The 19,704-nt window shown below is 46.4% G+C and overlaps 1 protein-coding gene across 1 annotated transcript in view; it reads right to left on the bottom strand.

Annotated features, from left to right (window-relative positions):
• LOC142296516 (CD109 antigen-like) overlaps positions 1-19,704 on the bottom strand; it is a 474,860-nt gene that overhangs the window by 63,038 nt on the left and 392,118 nt on the right. The window contains exons 27-29 of the mRNA XM_075340204.1: positions 11,100-11,290; positions 1,486-1,638; positions 769-834 (exon numbers count right to left, since the gene is read on the bottom strand). Coding sequence (XP_075196319.1) covers positions 769-834; positions 1,486-1,638; positions 11,100-11,290 — 410 coding nt within the window. The remainder of the gene's footprint in view (positions 1-768; positions 835-1,485; positions 1,639-11,099; positions 11,291-19,704) is intronic.

Genomic DNA, 19,704 nt, shown 5'->3' on the forward strand with positions numbered 1-19,704 from the left:
TGCTGAGTCCAGTATGGTTCCAGACTTCCACAGGCGCCCCGCGGTTCCTGGAGTTTTCCACTTCCACAGGTAACTCACGGTCCCAGGAGTCATGGTTCCTTACTCCACAGTCCCTCACTCCTGTCACAGCACTCCAGTGTTACTTCAGGTCTTTTCCTTTCCTTCTGTACTCTTACTCTTTCACTCCTCCGACTACTACTCTCAACTCCTCTCTCCTTCACTTCCTTTTCTGACTCCTCACTGACTAAACACTTCCTCCTGCCAACTTCCCAACTGATCACTGACCCCTCCCCTTGCAGGGTCTTTCCCTACAGATTGGGTGGCGACTATCCAATCAGTGCCCATCCCTTTTACATGTTGCTAGGCAGTCTCCCAGTTTGTTGTTGGGGCTGTGTGTGTGGCCTGAAGGTGCTGGTGTGTTGAGTGGCACGGATATTCCGGGGTTTGGGTTTCCACTTACATTTTGTAGCACCTGGTACCGCAGGGGTGCTAAACGAAAATGATGAACAAGTGAACACATGGTGACTACGCCTTTATCATTATAGTCAATGGCCCCATTGGTAAGTACATTTGAATCCCCTTATGTGGGGGATTTGGATGTAGGCCCAGACGGACTACTGAATGGAGAAAAAAAACACTAAGTGAAAGGCCCGTACAGCCTGTAGTAGTCACAAGTGTCCTTGTAGCAGTTTGCATTGTAACAAATGCAAAAGGGATATATACAATAAAAATGATAACCGCAAGATTATATACATGACATTGGTTTACCTGCAATATGGCAAATCCATGACCCTCAGCGTGTACTGTAATATTAATATTTGGCCCAATATCGATCTAAAATTAAAAAAAAAACTTTTATTGTTACTCAGGATGGACCATAGAAGATATATCGCTACTGTAGACAACCAATATGACTCACTTTTCATTGTCTACTAGCCAATCAAAGTAATAAAAGCTTGTAAATCCTTGTCAAGGGAAAAAAGGTTATTAACATGCAGCTATGGGGTTAATCTGCAGTTTCATAGAGATTGAATCCTGCCCAGCACCTGAACATTGAACTCTGCTGCTGGAAGGAAATTAACTTAATTCCGATAGCAATTGAGTTGGAGTCACAGGGGTGGTGCCAGCATGAGTTCAGTCATAGCTCTGTATCAAGAGTGACTATGCACCCCGCACTGACTGATGGCCACTCAGCATTAGGGGAGGTTGTCAGTCACTGTGGGGGACCCAATTACAGCTGCTATTCTCAATACATAAAGCAGTGACTAAACCCACTCCGGTGCCGCCTCCGTGACTGAAACCCAAAAGCTGCTAGGAGGATTAAAATTAATTTCTTCCTGGCAGCGGAGTTCAATGTGCAGATGTTGGGCAGGTTTCAAACACTATTAACTTGCAGATTAACCCAATATCTGCAGGTTATTAGCGTTTTTACACATGATAGGTTTCCTTTAAATATCTTATAAACTTACAAATTGCTTGTGTTACCTTTCTACCTATAAGCATCATGGAGTTCCAGGAATTGATGTGGAATATTTCTGAATCCATCTCACTCCATCCAACTGAAATGCTTAGAGCAGGTTTGCTAATTGAGTACTTAGATGCAAAGGAGGAAATTGCTTGTAGAGCTACTATAGTGTCCTGTAAAATAAATGAATAACAGGTATAATTCAGTGATTAGCTGATTAAATAGAGTCAACCTTCTCTATCCAACAACAATGAGCTACTATGTCAATGGGAAGTTGAAATATTTAATCATTTAGAACATGACAGGATTGTGTTCTTATTCTGAGTGGATAACCCTCATTGTTGGTGTGGCCCCTTCCATTATATCTAAATTCCCTAATAAAGCATATGACAATAAGACAACCCCTGTAAAAGGAGTCTCAGCCCAAATTTACACCCTAAACTAACCACATCACCTTGTAGGAAATGTAGCAACAATAAAAATTGTTCTTTTCACTTTTAAATCTTTTCCCTTCATTCCCCCCCCCAAAAAAAAAAAACAAAAAACCTCAATTAGGTGCTCAGTATACATTTGGAATGGCTAAACACCTCAGTACACCATTCCATCCAATTATTAAGATTATGGCCACTACGTCTATATCGATTGAGAATGCTGGCTTTCTCAGATCCAGCGCTGCCTCACAATAAACCATTGTGTGTGCTCTGTTCCTGTGCATGAGGGAGGAGACTCATCACTCTATCCTCGCTGCTGACTGTAATACTATTGTATGTACTGAGGATTTCGATAGCGTTAGGGCAATGACAACCAGAGACGAGTTCTTGGTGCAGAGATGTTTATAATATGTAACCAACGATAGGTACACAAACGGAACAAAACACAGTAGAACAATAAACACAAGAAATACCTTCCAGGATCGGAGCGAAGGGAATTCCCGGGGCCACACACCGGACTCCCCCAGGGAGACCACCAAGAGCGAACCCCTATACAGGGACTGTCTGGCAATCACCCCAGAAGGCCTAAATGCACAGCAGCCGGAACACAAGGGGCAATAGGTAAAGTCCAAAAATGTCCGCACGGGATGAGAGTCCAGAGTGGTTACGAACCGGAAGGAACCGGGCAGAAGTGCTAACCAAAGACGGCAGACGGAGTCCGGGCACAGCTTGATGAGACCGGGTAAAGTCCAGAGTCGGTGTCGGTTGTTTTTCAGGAGGATCCAAAAGTCAATCAGGAACCAAGAGCAGCAAAGCAGGAGCACACAGCAAGCAGTATACTCAGGCACTGGACTAAGCTTAGAGGCGGCCTTTTAAGCAGATGGACAAGAAGTAGGGCAACAGAACAGCAAACTCCATGTTAACCGAGGGCAAGCTCTTTCAAAAGAGAACTGGAAATCCCGGAAGCCTGACAGTACTCCCCCCCCAGAAACGGCCTCAGGACGGATCAGGGCCTGGCTTGTCCGGGTACCGCCGATGAAACTGAGCGATCTTCCGGGGCGCCCGAATGTTACCCACCGGTTCCCAGGAATCGTCCTCGGGGGAGTACCCCTGCCAACGTACCAGATACTGAAGCCGATGGAGCCGGGAGTCAATAATGTCCTCAACCACGAACTGCTCCTCGCCGTCAACCATCACAGGCGGAGGAGGAGGCACGACACGACCATGAAACGTATTAGGGGAAACGGGTTTGAGGAGAGAAACATGAAAGACCGGGTGTACCTTTAAATGGTGCGGCAACCGCAGCCGACAGGCCACAGGGCTCACGATCCCGGTGATCTTAAACGGACCGATGAATTTCTGTCCCAGCTTCTGCGAAGGAACACCCAATCTCAGGTTTTTGGTGGATAACCACACCGACTCCCCTACCTTATACATGGGTGCCTGTTTCCGGTGAGTGTCTGCCGACCTCTTGTAACGCTCCTGAGCCGTAGCCACAGTGTCCTTTAGAACCTCCAGATTCTGTCGGAGCTCCGTCAATCTGTCCTCCACCGCTGGCACCGAAACCGCAACCGGTGACCTAGGCAAAACATTCGGATGGTAACCCAAGTTAGCGAAAAAGGGCGTTACCTTAGTGGAGCTGCTCTGAGTGTTGTTATACGAGAACTCCGCCAAAGGAAGCATCTTCAACCAATCGTCCTGCAGATGGCTGACATAACATCGAAGGTACTGTTCCAGGGTTTGATTAGTCCGTTCGGTTTGCCCATTTGTCTGAGGATGGTATGCAGAAGATAAACAGACATCAATCTGGAGTGCCGAACAAAATCCCTTCCAGAACTTAGACGTGAACTGCACGCCCCGGTCAGAGATGATCTCATCTGGTACCCCATGCAAACGGAATATGTTCTGGATAACCAAATCCACTGTCTCTGCGGCTGAGGGAAGACCGGTACACGGAATAAAGTGAGCAGCTTTTGTCAACCGATCCACCACTACTAAAATGGTATTGTGACCGCCTGAGACTGGCAACTCCACAATAAAATCCATTGAGATGGATCCCCAAGGGCGAGATGGAACGGGTAACGGTTGGAGGAGTCCCGTAGGAGCCACACGAGGGACCTTGCACCGGGCACAAACCACACATGAGTGGACATAGTCTTTTACATCCTTTAAACAGGTAGGCCACCAGAAAAAACGGCTCAGAAATTCCTGCGTCTTCTGTACCCCCCTATGACCAGCCAACACGGAGTCATGGACCAACTTGAGAACCCGAAGTCTTACGGCCTCCGGGACATAAATACGTCGCTCTCTCAACCACACACCATTCCGAAGAACAAGAGTCACATCATTCGGGGGGGCAGCAAGAAATACGTCACCATCATAGGCCAGCTTGATGTCCTTCCACAAGTCCTGGTCCTGGATTACTCCAACGAAATTGGCATCTGATAACACGGTCTGAGACGGGGTTCCAGGCACGGAGTCCATGGCGTGGATTCGGGACAAGGCATCGGCTTTCCCATTACGTGAACCTGGACGGTATGTAACGATAAAATTGAACTGGTTAAGGAATAAGCTCCAACGGGCTTGCCGTGGAGACAGGCACCTGGCAGACTTAAGAAATTCCAGGTTACGATGATCTGTGAGTACTATCACTTGCTGCGCAGCTCCCTGTAAGTGGTGTCTCCATTCCTTAAAAGCTGAAAGAATCGCCAACAATTCCTTGTCCGCAATGTCATAGTTCCTTTCTGCAGGGGACAACCGGCGAGAAAAGAAAGCACACGGATGCAAGAGACTCTTGTCCCCAGTCCTTTGAGAAAGGATTGCCCCTAATGCATAATTGGAAGCGTCGACTTCCACAATAAAGGGGAGTGCGGGATTCGGGTGTACTAGTATTGGCGCTGAGGTAAAACAAACCTTGAGACGATTGAAAGCTTCCTGGGCCTGGGCGGACCACACAAACTTCTGTCCTTTCTTGGTTAACAGAGTGATGGGACGGACGATCTCTGAAAAGTTACGGATAAAGCGTCGGTAAAAGTTGGCAAAACCGACAAAGCGTTGTACCTCCTTGATGTTTCCCGGTTCCGGCCAGTCTAGAATTGCTTGTATCTTGCCAGACTCCATGTTCAGTCCCTGAGGAGAGATGACATATCCTAAAAATTGTATTTGTGAGCAATGGAATTCGCACTTCTCCAGTTTAATGTACAGGTGGTTATCCCTCAGACGGGTAAGTACTGTCTTGACGTGCTCCTGGTGTTCCTGTAGGGAATCAGAAAAGATCAGGATATCATCCAGATAAATCACCATGAATTGGTCCATTATATCCCTAAAAATATCGTTGACTAGGTGTTGGAAAGCCGCAGGAGCGTTACAAAGTCCAAAAGGCATCACTAGGTACTCATAATGTCCATACCGACATCTGAACGCTGTCTTCCACTCATCTCCGGGACGTATGCGGAGTAGATTATATGCCCCACGGAGATCCAATTTAGTGAATATCTTTGCCTGTTGGACTCTCTCCAATAGCTCAGGAATCAACGGTAACGGATACCGGTTCCGGCTGGTTACCTTATTTAGTTCCCGGTAGTCAATACAAGGTCTCAGAGTCCCCTCTTTCTTTTTCACGAAAAAGATGGGTGCCCCTGCTGGTGAGGTAGAAGGGCGAATAAATCCCTTGGCTAGACTTTCATCGATGTACTCCTTTAGTGCTTCTAGCTCAGGTGCCGCCAACGGGTAGACATGACCAAACGGGATCTCCGCCCCTGGGAGTAAGTCTATGGGACAATCATACGGTCTATGCGGGGGAAGCCGATCTGCTTTTCTTTTGTCGCATATATCAGCGAAGTCATGATAAACCGGGGGTAGAACAGGTACCTGTACAGTGCCCTCCGCATTCGGTGTTACTGGAACCGGTACAGTTGGACTAATGGTCGGACCACTCTGCGGTGGGAAGGATATTTCCTTAGTCTCCCAATCAATGACTGGATTTGTAGACTGTAGCCACGGAATTCCTAAAATAATCGGAAAATGGGGAGAAGAAATCAACATGAAAACAAGGGTCTCCTGCTGACCTGGCTTCATCACACATTCTAGGGGTACTGTTTCCCGATCAACTGGTCCAGAAACTAACGGAGATCCGTCTACCGTCTCCATGGTAACCGGTGAGGATCTTTGTTGAGTCCGGATACCGTGTTTCCTGGCAAAAGAAGAGTCCATGAAATTACCCCCTGCCCCAAAGTCTATCATAGCAGATGTAGGTATTAACTGTCCCTCCCACCGTATCTGAATGGGAAGCGAGCAATGGGTGTATTTCCCTTCTGAGTCCTTAGGTGATGTTGACATTACAGTCAAGGGAAATACCGCATCCAGGTGTCCACTTGCCTCAGAGATATCGGACTCTGCGTCCGTGTTGTCACACTCTGCCATGGCTGCCAATACCTTATTTGGGCGATTTGGACGTCTCGGGCAGTCAATCAAGAAATGGTCCGATTGACCGCAATAGAAACACAAACGCTCACGGAGCCGGTGTTCACGACGTTCGTTGGTCTCTCGCTTTTGCAGAGAGTCCACTTGCATAGGAACGTCCTCGGCCTCCCGTGGCGTCCTGAGAGCGGGTTCTCTGGAAGGAAACGCAAAGTTGGTTACCCGGTTTACAGCTGCCCATTTTTCCTGTCTACGTTCCGTCAAGTGGGTATCAATACGCACACAGTGTTGGAGAAACAGTTCAAAATCCCCTGGAGATTCGGAACGAGCTAGCTCGTCCTTGATGGTACCGGACAAACCTTTTCTGAAAACTGACAATAACGCATTGTTTCCCCAGTCGGTGTCTACCACTAACCTCTTGAACTCAGTGGCGTATTCAACGACAGACCGCTTTCCCTGACGTAAGGAAAGGAGAGCCGATTCAGCGGTAGCACGGCGATTCGGATCATCAAACATTTGCGCCATTGCGGTCAGAAAGTCATCCAGGTGATTTAAACGGATATCCCGATTCTCTATCATAGGATTAGCCCAAGCCAGTGCTCGTGAGGTTAACAACATGATTATACATAACACTTTTGACCGGTCAGAACGGTAATAATCAGCATGTACATCAAAAAACAGTATACACTGGTTAACAAATCCACGAAACTGACTACGATCACCACTGAAACGAAATGGGGGTAACCTAGGCATACCGGCAGCTGATACGGACGTAGTGGGGACGGCTTCCTGAGCCTCCACTCTGACTTGCAAATCCTGAATAGCCGGACCCAGTACCTGGTGATCATGGCCCAGCTGTGCCTCCACATCTCTAAGCTTAGTTTGCACCGCCTCCATCTCCTGCTGCAAGGAGTTAATCATGGAAAAAAGCTGATCTACTCGTGTCTCAGTCATTGCCCCAGCGAAATCCTTTTATGGCCTGAGTATAATGTAATACTATTGTATGTACTGAGGATTTCGATAGCGTTAGGGCAATGATAACCAGAGACGAGTTCTTGGTGCAGAGATGTTTATAATATGTAACCAACGATAGGTACACAAACGGAACAAAACACAGTAGAACAATAAACACAAGAAATACCTTCCAGGATCGGAGCGAAGGGAATTCCCGGGGCCACACACCGGACTCCCCCAGGGAGACCACCAAGAGCGAACCCCTATACAGGGACTGTCTGGCAATCACCCCAGAAGGCCTAAATGCACAGCAGCCGGGACACAAGGGGCAATAGGTAAAGTCCAAAAATGTCCGCACGGGATGAGAGTCCAGAGTGGTTACGAACCGGAAGGAACCGGGCAGAAGTGCTGACCAAAGACGGCAGACGGAGTCCGGGCACAGCTTGATGAGACCGGGTAAAGTCCAGAGTCGGTGTCGGTTGTTTTTCAGGAGGATCCAAAAGTCAATCAGGAACCAAGAGCAGAAAAGCAGGAGCACACAGCAAGCAGTATACTCAGGCACTGGACTAAGCTTAGAGGCGGCCTTTTAAGCAGCTGGACAGGAAGTAGGGCAACAGAACAGCAAACTCCATGTTAACCGAGGGCAAGCTCTTTCAAAAGAGAACTGGAAATCCCGGAAGCCTGACACTGACATTGCTTGATTCCTCTGCTATTGAGTACACAAATCACTCTCTCCTCGCAGCTAACCTCGCTTTCTACATACCAACACCCAAGCTATGAAAGCAGCAAGGAGAAAGAAATGTGTCTTAAAGTGATAGCAGAAGAGATAAGCGAGGGGAAAGTCATTTATGTACTCACTCCTGCACAAGGACAGACAGAGGTTTATCTTTGGCCACAGTTTGTTGTGAGAAAGATGGCACTGTCAATCAATACAGAAGGAGTGGCCATATTCTAAACACAAATGGTGCACCAAGGCATTTAGCCAAGCCAAAAGTACACTGAGGACCCTAATTTGCATTTTACAACAAAGTTTCTTTTTGGGGCTATGGAAAAACAGATTTTTAAAAAAAATTAACTATTTTCAAGAGAGTTTTGTAGTTAGTTTGAAGCATGCATTTTGCGAAGAAAGTCTCCCTTTAATGATTATAATTTTGTTTGATAAAACTTAAAAGGCTTGTCCATTTTATTTTAACAAATGCATTTGGAACAGGATACTATTATATAGGTAATCCAGGTATCACACCAATCTCCTTCATTGTAAAGCTTGCCCGTGCGGCCCTGCTCACAAACTTCAAAGCAGTCCTGTTCTCGAATTTCAGATATTAGAAGGGTATATGACCAGACCTGTTCAATTTGCAAATAAAAAATAACTTTTGCAGGTGTATTTCCAATTAGAGAAATTGGATGGAGAGGGTTGGTTACATGTCACTCCATCAGCCCCTATTTTTCATAAGAACACTGTGCAGTCTGTGAGTAAGGCTACACTAGCAAGAAGATAGCAATTCTCAAAGGAGGAGATTGGCGCTTGACATATAATAATTACATAATAGTAGGTGCCAAAACACCATGACCCAACATATCATTATAGGCGCACTTAGTTAGGTAGCTTCTCTAAGCTGTAGGTCTTGGTAAAAAGCATGGACTGGAAGTGGTGGTTCAGTGGAGTAGGCTTTACTGATTGGTACATGAATCAATGAGGATCATGACAGCAGGATATGCAGAACAGCAGTCATACAAGCGGTACAGGAATAAAGCAGTGCCAGATGTGGATATAAACATAGGAACAATGGGTATATTCACAATTCGAGACAATTAGTAAAAGATGTATGCATTCAGGGACTTGAAGAAGATAGATGGTTAATAGCAGAGATGTGTAGAATTGGTAACCTGCAGCAGACAGATGGTTAATGATAGAGATTAGGGATGATCGAATACCTCAAATATTCGGCTTCACGAATATCCGACAAATAGGTCGAATATTCGATGTGCAATGTAAGTCTATGGGAAGCCTGATTAGTTCCGAATAGTTGTTATTCGGGTTTCCCATAGACTTACATTGCGCATCGAATATTCGCGAATAGTTGAATAGCGGCGGCCTATTCGGCAAATATTCGCGAAGCTGAATATTTGAGGTATTCGATCATCCCTAATAGAGATGTATGTAATCAAGACATTGCAGCAGGAAAGCTATTAACCAAAGAACCACAGAGATGAATAGGCAATCTAGTTTTCAGTGATATCACAACAGACAGGAATAATAGAGAGGAATAATAATCAGGTACATAGCTAGCAAACACATTGATATGAACGGCACTAATATCATAAGGGCAAATAGCAGCATACAGTAGTTAAGAGTGTAAAAGCACCAGGATTCACAAGACTGAAGTAGAAAATAATTGGACAGCAGGCAGGAGTTTGCTAGAAAGAGGATTAAACTGCTGGGCAAAATGGATTTTGAGGCAAACTGTAATACATATGGTAGCTGTAAGATATGCTTCCTGAATACTCAGATACCAATTGGCTGCTTTAACTGCCTGAATAGCCTTGGATGATGGTGTCAGAGATGAACACTAAAGGCCCCGTTACACGCTACGATTTATCTGACGATATATCGTCGGGGGTCATGGTTTCCGTGACGAACTTCCGTCATCGTTAGCGACGTCGTTGCGTGTGACACCTACATGCGACTCCGAACGATCGTAAATAGGTTGAAAATCGTTGATCGTTGACACGTCGTTCACTTTCAAAATATTGTTGATTGTTTAGAACGCAGCAGACATATTGCTACGTTTGACACCCTGCCAACAACGAACAACATCCACACGACCGCCTTGGTCAAACAATATATCGCTGAACGATGTTGCGTCGTTTGTGAGATGTGTATGTGTGACCGCTACTAAACAACCTATGTGCGATCTCGGCAAATCGTAACTACGATCTGGGCGTGTCACATCGCTACTGAGATCGCCATATAAATTGTGGCGTGTAACGGGGCCTTTAGAGATGAACGTATCTACCGTGATTCAAATAAGCAAATCAAGTGGATTTTACAGGGAAATTTTAAGCCACAGTAAATAGTGTGGACTAGCATAAAGTGAGACAGCCATAGAGGAAGCAAACAAGGGATGGCACCTGAGCTGGGGCTGATGAGTAATAGATATTTGATAATCTGATATCAAAAAAATAAAAAAAATAAAAAATTGCAAAGTATGTGGTTTCGATAAAATATGATACACACATGCACTTTTGGTGCAGTTCTTTTGCACTAAAGTCAGTAGTGGATCCAAAAAGTAAGAAAATCATAAGACAACATTGATACCTTTCTTTTTTTTGCTTATACTCCTGAGTTTGGCTCAGAAAACCAATAGCTGCATGTGCAAATTCATCCCTAAGATTAATAATTCATCGCTGAAAGTTACTGTACAGCAGGTTAAAGGGATTTTTAATTTTCACAAAAGGTGCTCAATCCATCTATATCATATACTCACCCTTTGCGGGTCCCACACTTTTCTTTCCTCCTCTGCTCCAATCTATATGTTTTAGGTGTAGCGGTGATGTCACGTATGCAACACACATCACCACTGTAGCCAATCACTAAGCTCAATGGCTTCACTAATGTAGACAAGTCACTGAACTCACCGCAAACAAACGCGATGTGAATATAACAACCGAAACACAAAGACCGGAGCAGCAAAGAGCCATCTGTGGAACCTGGGAAGGTGAGTACTGCATGTGTTTTCTGTCTTATATGGCAATCATTTGGGCAGCAGTCTTGTAAAAGTGCAAAGATTCTTTAGAAGATTTCACAGAACTTTGCTTGCTTAACTAACCTGGGTAGAAGAATATCCGCCACGGTAATTTCTTTGTTGGCTTAGCCACTTCATTACTGCTACTCCCTCAGAAACACGATTTTGTATTACATGCGACATTAGGACGTAGGATGCCACTTCTATATCCACAGAACTAGGTTGCCACCAGCCTGGAGCACTTTGAATGTTAGACTTCCAGAATCTTAAATCTCCTGTAGTTGAAAATGATTACCATCAAAATACTGTTTTTTATGTTTTTCAAAAATCATTTTGGAGTATATAATATTTATATAAAATGCTATTATGAATGGCTATACATTTAGTGCCATGACCTTGTACCATACTTCATCCTGTGACATTTAGAAAGAGTTCCTGAAAGCATCTGAGTATAACATTTTCTACACAATTAGAAATGAACATATCTGTTAGGATTAGAGTTGAGCGCGGTTCGCGGTTCGAGGTTCTCCAGTTCGCGGCTCGAGTGATTTTGGGGGCTGTTCTAGATCGAACTAGAACTCGAGCTTTTTGCTAAAGCTCGATAGTTCTAGATACGTTCGAGAACGGTTCTAGCAGCAAAAAGACCAGCTAATTACTAGCTGGCTTTCCGCTGTAATAGTGTAAATCATTCTGTGACTCACACTATTATGACATTTCAGTGTATAGTGTGCGGGAACAGCGCATTCATATCACTGCTGTATGGATAATGGCGATCGCCATTTTTTTTTTTTATCCTTGTCTTCCTTCCCTAAGCGCGCGCGTGTAGTGGGGCGGGCCAGCATGTCAGCCAATCCCAGACACACACACAGCTAAGTGGACTTTTAGCCAGAGAAGCAACGGCATGTGTGATAGGATGTCCATGTCACATGTCCCTGCATTATAAAAACGGACATTTTCCTCCAGCACGTCATTATCTGCCTTCTGCGTCCTTGGTGTCAGTCACCACTGGCGCAGCGCCTATCTCCGATACTGCTGTGTACGCTCTATACACAGTGCTGTACAGAATAGGGATAGCACTTTCTATCAGTCCTTTTAAGGGCTAATACCGGCAGGGTCAGAGCCATAGGTGACAGGTTCGTGAAAACAGAGTTTAACAGCTACACAAGATGACAGTGTCTGTGTAGCTAAGGTCAGGGATTTCCTCGCTGCATTTCCCCATTAGGAGGGATAGAAAGGTAGGCTTCCTTTCCTCTACCCAGAGACCCACAACCCTGCCACTGTACCCTCCTGCCCTTTGCACACTCAAACTCATTGTTACTAAGCCATTATACTAGCAAACACTGAGTGAACTTAGTGGCATCCTAAACGTGGCTGTTGGACTTCTGTATTGTCCCACTAGTGCAAAGATATTTGCAGCACGTCTGCCTGCATTGCACACTCAAACTCATTGTTACTAAGCCATTATACTAGCAAACACTGAGTGAACTTAGTGGCATCCTAAACGTGGCTGTTGGACTTCTGTATTGTCCCACTAGTGCAAAGATATTTGCAACACGTCTGCCTGCATTGCACACTCAAACTCATTGTTACTAAGCCATTATACTAGCAAACACTGAGTGAACTTAGTGGCATCCTAAACGTGGCTGTTGGACTTCTGTATTGTCCCACTAGTGCAAAGATATTTGCAGCACGTCTGCCTGCATTGCACACTCAAACTCATTGTTACTAAGCCATTATACTAGCAAACACTGAGTGAACCTAGTGGCATCATAAAAGTGGCTGTTGGACTTCTGTATTGTCCCACTAGTGCAAAGATATTTGCAGCACGTCTGCCTGCATTGCACACTCAAACTCATTGTTACTCAGCCATTATACTAGCAAACACTGAGTGAACTTAGTGGCATCCTAAACGTGGCTGTTGGACTTCTGTATTGTCCCACTAGTGCAAAGATATTTGCAGCACGTCTGCCTGCATTGCACACTCAAACTCATTGTTACTAAGCCATTATACTAGCAAACACTGAGTGAACTTAGTGGCATCCTAAACGTGGCTGTTGGACTTCTGTATTGTCCCACTAGTGCAAAGATATTTGCAGCACGTCTACCTGCATTGCACACTCAAACTCATTGTTACTAAGCCATTATACTAGCAAACACTGAGTGAACTTAGTGGCATCCTAAACGTGGCTGTTGGACTTCTGTATTGTCCCACTAGTGCAAAGATATTTGCAGCACGTCTGCCTGCATTGCACACTCAAACTCATTGTTACTAAGCCATTATACTAGCAAACACTGAGTGAACTTAGTGGCATCCTAAACGTGGCTGTTGGACTTCTGTATTGTCCCACTAGTGCAAAGATATTTGCAGCACGCCTACCTGCATTGCACACTCAAACTCATTGTTACTAAGCCATTATACTAGCAAACACTGAGTGAACTTAGTGGCATCCTAAACGTGGCTGTTGGACTTCTGTATTGTCCCACTAGTGCAAAGATATTTGCAGCACGTCTACCTGCATTGCACACTCAAACTCATTGTTACTAAGCCATTATACTAGCAAACACTGAGTGAACTTAGTGGCATCCTAAACGTGGCTGTTGGACTTCTGTATTGCCCCACTAGTGCAAAGATATTTGCAGCACGTCTGCCTGCATTGCACACTCAAACTCATTGTTACTAAGCCATTATACTAGCAAACATTGAGTGAACTTAGTGGCATCCTAAACGTGGCTGTTGGACTTCCATTAGTGTCCCACTGGTGCCAAGCTATTTCTAGCACCTGTGCAGGACACCCTCCTGCTCTTTTTTTAATAAGCTATAATGATAGCAAAAAATGCTGCCATTTAGTGGCATACAAGAACTGGCTGTTGGACTTCCATTAGTGTCCCACTGGTGCAAATCTATTTGCAGCACCTCTGCATGACACCCTCATGCACATTTTGCTATGCTAATTTTATAGCAAACTCAGGGAATTCCTTGCTGCATTTGATCATTCGGAGGGATAGAAAGTGAGGCTTCCTTTAGCTTTTCCTTCTGTTCATAGACAGCATCTCCAAGTCCACACCCAAAGAGCAATTTCTCCTCCACGTCTAAGTGTGGAGAGGCAGCTAGTGCGCATGCGTGTGCCGATTTACCCCAGCCGCAGCCTAACTACAGTGTTTTGCCTAGTGAGTATGGTCAGCCTGACTGTGCCATTCCTGAGGCTAAGTCTTCATTTCGGGATACAGCGCATGATCCCACACTTAGTGCGAAAAGCCTCTTTGCACAGGTACTTGCATTCCGTGCCGGGTTTAAGTCCTGTTTTGTGCCTAGACGCCATGCTAAAGCTGATAGTCTTTTTTCAGAGACTGTATTTCATGCTACTGAGCATGCTCAGGCACTTACTGCATCAGAGACTAGGTCCGGTAATGAACTCTTTGGCCCTGCCCCTGATGTGGGGGGTCCATATAGACCACAAGGCATCAGGTGTCCTGACGATGTGGCCAGGCCACTCCCAAATGTCTTGCAGAGGCCCGCCCCTATGACTTGTCACCTCATTATTGATGGTCAGACGATGACTGGTGAGGTGTTCGTGTCGTGGCAGCCATGAGGTCATTATTGAAGTTGCGGTTCCAAATAGGACGCTAGTTATGCCACTCATGACGTGTCACTCTGCTTTTGTCTCCAGGAGGTGCATTGTGGTCCACCCTGGTTTGGGGCGGACCCAGGTTATAAAACGGGCTGGAGCCAACAAGGAGGTGCGCAGTCTTCTATTATGCTCCGAAAGAGTACACCTCCATGTGTTGAACCCATTGCGGCTTTAGGCCAGAGGTAGGCAGGGATAGGGCGTCGATGCAGGCCGCCACCACAGTTGGTAACGCAGAACTGTTAAGACCAGCTCCTGTCCTACAAGTCCTGCTTGTGCAGCCCAGCGGCATTAACAGGCCTGCTGCTGCTGATGCGCCTGCTGTCCACAGGTGTGGCCCCAATGCACACGGTCAGCGTACTGAATGGCCCCTGTGATGTTAACAGGGAGTTCCTGGGCTGGGTGGGCGTGTGGACCCTGTGACGCTAACAGGGCTCCCTTTCTCCAGATCCCAGTGGCGTCTAACTCGGTTCAGGAAACTATTAGTTTCATAGCCACACAGCTCTGTATCCTCCACCTAACCTTTCAGTTGCCAACCTCTCCTTTTCCATCTGGGAGCACAGTGGACATTGACTGCTGATGGGGATATATACCTTTCTCTTTCTTTTCTTATTAATTTTCGTTATATAGCGGTAACATAGTATATACCACCTTATCCAAATCTGCCAGTCCCACCGTAACAGATGGCGTTTCTTCATCAAATGTTACCTTTGCTTAACCACCAAACCCACAGACAAAAACTTTTTTCCCCTTTCCAACACAACTGTTCCCCTTTCCACCAGCATCTGTCCTTTTTCAACTCATTTAGTATATGACCAAAAGTGCAACTCTGCAGGGACACCGTACTCAATGCCATCTCAGCACAGCAGCCAGCCCTCGGTCCCTCAGATGTGGACAAGTAAAAGACCATTTCCTCCTATCCATGGCAAAGCGTTGAGATTCACTCTGTGCAGCACTGGTGTTTAGTGGAAAAGCAGATCTAAGATTGCGTACCACCTTCTGCAGATACTCCTGTATACGTGCGTCCCTTTCTATGGCAGGAATTATTTCGCCAAATTTTGTCTTGTACCGGGGATCTAAAAGTGTGGCAACCCAGTAGTTAGCATTACTTCGAATTCGTACAATCCGAGGGTCATGTTGTAGGTAGTGCAGCAAGAAGGCGCTCATGTGTCTTGTGCATCCAGGAGGACCAAGTCCTTGGTGTGTTGGTGGCAGAGAGGTGAGAATCGTGCCTCCTTCCTCTGCCCTCTCCCCCCAACCTTGCACAACCGAAATGTGAGCAAGCTCTCACTCATCTGCTGAGTCTTCCATGCCCATCGCCAGTTCGTCCTCTATTTCTTCATGGGCTCCTGCACCTTCCTCAACAATTTTTGCTGATACTATGCGCCCTTGTTAATCCCTCTCCCCCACCATGACTGCCGTCTAGGTGCCGCTCACCGTCTGGACCTTGTAGATCTTATTATCCCTTCTGCATATGACTCCTCCTGTACTTCCTCCCCTTCCTCTTGGACCAACACCTGACTCTAAATAATGCTTACAGTGTGCTCCATCTTGTAGATGACCAGAATTGTCACGCTGAGAATGGCATCGCCAGTGCTAAACATCTTCGTCGATATTTGTAAACTGTGTAGAAGGGTGCATAGGTCCTTGATCTGACACCACTCCAGCAGCGTGATCTGCACCACCTCTGGATCAAGTTAGCCCAGGGTATACGTCAGACCGTATTTTAGCAGGGCTCTGCGGTGCTGCCACAGATGCAGCAACATGTGCAGATTCCAATTCCTGCGTGTCGGAACATCGCATTTCCAGCGTTTAACCACCAGACCCTAAGACTTCAGGAGCGATGAAAGTTGTTGAGCTGCTGGGTGCGAAGGATGAAAGTGAGCACATAGCAGCGTGCCCGCTGCACAAGGCCATGTAGGCCGGGATGGTATTTTAAAAATTGCTGGAGAATCAGATTCAACACGTGAGCCATACAAGGCACGTGTGTCGTTTTGCCCTGCCGAAGGGCCGCAGACAGGTTTGCATCATTGCCGCACACGGCTGTTAAGTCACCAACGTAGTCCACTCAATCAATTTGTACTCCGGTCGCCAGGTGACAACGTGTTCCTTTCGTGCATAGTGCTGATGATGGGAAAGGAGTCGATGCCAGCGGCGCAGGTGGACGCAGGTTATGGTCACCCACTGGGTTGCGTTACCTTGACAGATACAGAACCACAGGCTGAATGTAGGTGGTGGGTATCTCACAGATGAAGTACCATCATTCAGCTACAACCAATGGGAAGACACCACACCCTTTTTTAGGCCCCTCCTGTCTGCAGACCACTGCCAGACAAAGCTATGAACCTCTTGTTACTGTCACCCCCAGTTCAGTTTTATGATTTTGTGTGCTTGTTACCTGACTACTTTTCCTGCTTGCTGTTTATGTACCTCGTTGGCCGATCCGCATTTCACCTCTGCTTGTTTTCTGATTAAGTCCTGGCCATCCCATTCTGTTCCTCATCCTCAATTAATGTTTTTGACCCTGCATGACTACTATTCTCTGGAACTGCAGCCTTCCAAAGGTATTGATCAACTTGGGCCCTGTGTAATTCCAAATCACTGTATAGGGGTTAAAGGGTTTCAGGGTTCTGGGTGTCCAGCTTGGTGAGTGGCTTGACTCTAGCCTATCCTTTAGAGCCCATCTGAGTGTGTCGATCTAGGCAGGCATTACACCGTGCCCTCTGCAGAAGGCCATGTAGGCCGGGATAGTGTTTTAAAAGTTGCTTGACAACCAGGTTCAACACGTGAGCCATACAAGGCACGTGTGTCACATGCCCTGAAGAAGGGTCGCAGACTGGTTGGCATCATTGTCGCACCCGACCTTCCCTGGCTGCTGGTTGAGTGGAGACAACCATTGATGAAACTCGGTCTCACTCTCCAGAGCTTACCGTCCACAACTCCTCAGCGGTGTGACTCACATTTCCCAGACATTTCTAAGTAAAGAGTTGACCGCATCATGCTGTTGAGCTCTGCTGCCAGCATAGTAAGGAGGTGTGTGGGATATATTGGGCGCAGTTACAAGGAAGGGTGGCATGACCACACAGGGTTTGGGCCGAGGTAGAGGACCCACACGAGGTTGAGGAGGCAGAAGCAGTGGAGGAACTTGTACATACAGAGGAAGGATTGACACACAAGTCGTGGGGACGGCAAGACTTGTACAGCAAACCCTTCTCCATCTCTCACCATAGTTACCCAGTGCCCAGTCAGCAACATGTAACTCCCCTGTCCATGCTTACTGGTCCAAGTATCTGTGGTGAAATGCACACACAGAGTTTATCAAGGAATCGGTGAGGTTGTGTGCGACCTGCTGTGGTAGCGCGGGCACGCCTTTCTTGGAGAAGGAGTGACAAATGGCCATCGGCTCTTGGGGCACTGCAATGGGCATAAGGTCTCGAAAATCCTCGGTCTCAAAAGGGTGTAAAGGCAGCCTTTCTGTTGCCAACAAGTTGCAGATGATGAAATTCAACCTCTTAGGCATGTCATGCCCTTCGAAAATCATGTAAAACACAGCGAGGGGACTCCAACCACAGTCTCCCTCGTTTCCACTAATTGGGCCACACACACCCCACTTGACTGGCATCAGTTGACCCCCCTTTTGAAAAAGAAAAAGATGCTTTGCATGAAGCACTCTCAAAAATACGCGTGCCTTTCACCTCCCCTGGATGACCCAGGGGAAGAAAAGTCCTCTGAGAGCCATGACTTGTTCATCTTGGTTCTTTTACAAACATAGCGAGGGGACTCCAACCACAGTCTCCCTCGTTTCCACTAATTGGGCCACACACACCCCACTTGACTGGCATCAGTTGACCCCCCTTTTGAAAAAGAAAAAGATGCTTTGCATGAAGCACTCTCAAAAATACGCGTGCCTTTCACCTCCCCTGGATGACCCAGGGGAAGAAAAGTCCTCTGAGAGCCATGACTTGTTCATCTTGGTTCTTTTACAAACACAGCGAGGGGACTCCAACCACAGTCTCCCTCGTTTCCACTAATTGGGCCACACACCCCCCACTTGACTGGCATCAGTTGACCCCCCTTTTGAAAAAGAAAAAGATGCTTTGCATGAAGCACTCTCAAAAATACGCGTGCCTTTCACCTCCCCTGGATGACCCAGGGGAAGAAAAGTCCTCTGAGAGCCATGACTTGTTCATCTTGGTTCTTTTACAAACACAGCGAGGGGACTCCAACCACAGTCTCCCTCGTTTCCACTAATTGGGCCACACACACCCCACTTGACTGGCATCAGTTGACCCCCCTTTTGAAAAAGAAAAAGATGCTTTGCATGAAGCACTCTCAAAAATACGCGTGCCTTTCACCTCCCCTGGATGACCCAGGGGAAGAAAAGTCCTCTGAGAGCCATGTCCACATTGTCAGTGGACAGACACGTGTGCTTATCTGCCAGCAGACCCCCAGCAGCACTGAAGACAGGTTCCGAGAGAACGCTGGCTGCAGGACACGACAAGATCCTCAAGGCGTACGTGGCAAGCTCAGGCAATTTATCCAAATTGGAAGCCTAAAATGAGCAGGGCTCAAGTTGCACAGTAATAGCATCGACGTTTCCTTGCATATACTCATATATCTGTCTCCTCCTCTTTTTCCTTGTCCAGCTCTTTTGTTTTCGCACGAGTATATGTCCTTGTCACTTTCCCATGTGTTTGTGTTGTGTTGTGAGTTGTTTGTCACCTTTTGGACACCTTTGAGGGTGTTTTCTAGGTGTTTTTATGTGTTTGTGATTGCCTGCCATTGTTTCCTATGCGGTTCGAGTTCGGTTTGTCGAACGTTCGCCGAACTGAACTCGAACGAGACCTCCGTTCGACGAACCGAACTCGAGCCGAACCACGACCGGTTCGCTCATCTCTAGTTAGGATTCATATTCAGCAAATCCCACAGCTTTTATAAGGAGATTTGATTTGCAGTAGTTGTTCTATGCAAATTAAATTGACCTTATTAAATAATAATTAAGAACAGACTGTAAAAAAATAAATGAATACTCACCTCATGATTTACTTGTCCTACCAAACTCA

The sequence above is a fragment of the Anomaloglossus baeobatrachus genome, chromosome 3, assembly GCF_048569485.1.
Source record: "Anomaloglossus baeobatrachus isolate aAnoBae1 chromosome 3, aAnoBae1.hap1, whole genome shotgun sequence".
In the NCBI taxonomy this organism is placed as follows: domain Eukaryota; kingdom Metazoa; phylum Chordata; class Amphibia; order Anura; family Aromobatidae; genus Anomaloglossus; species Anomaloglossus baeobatrachus.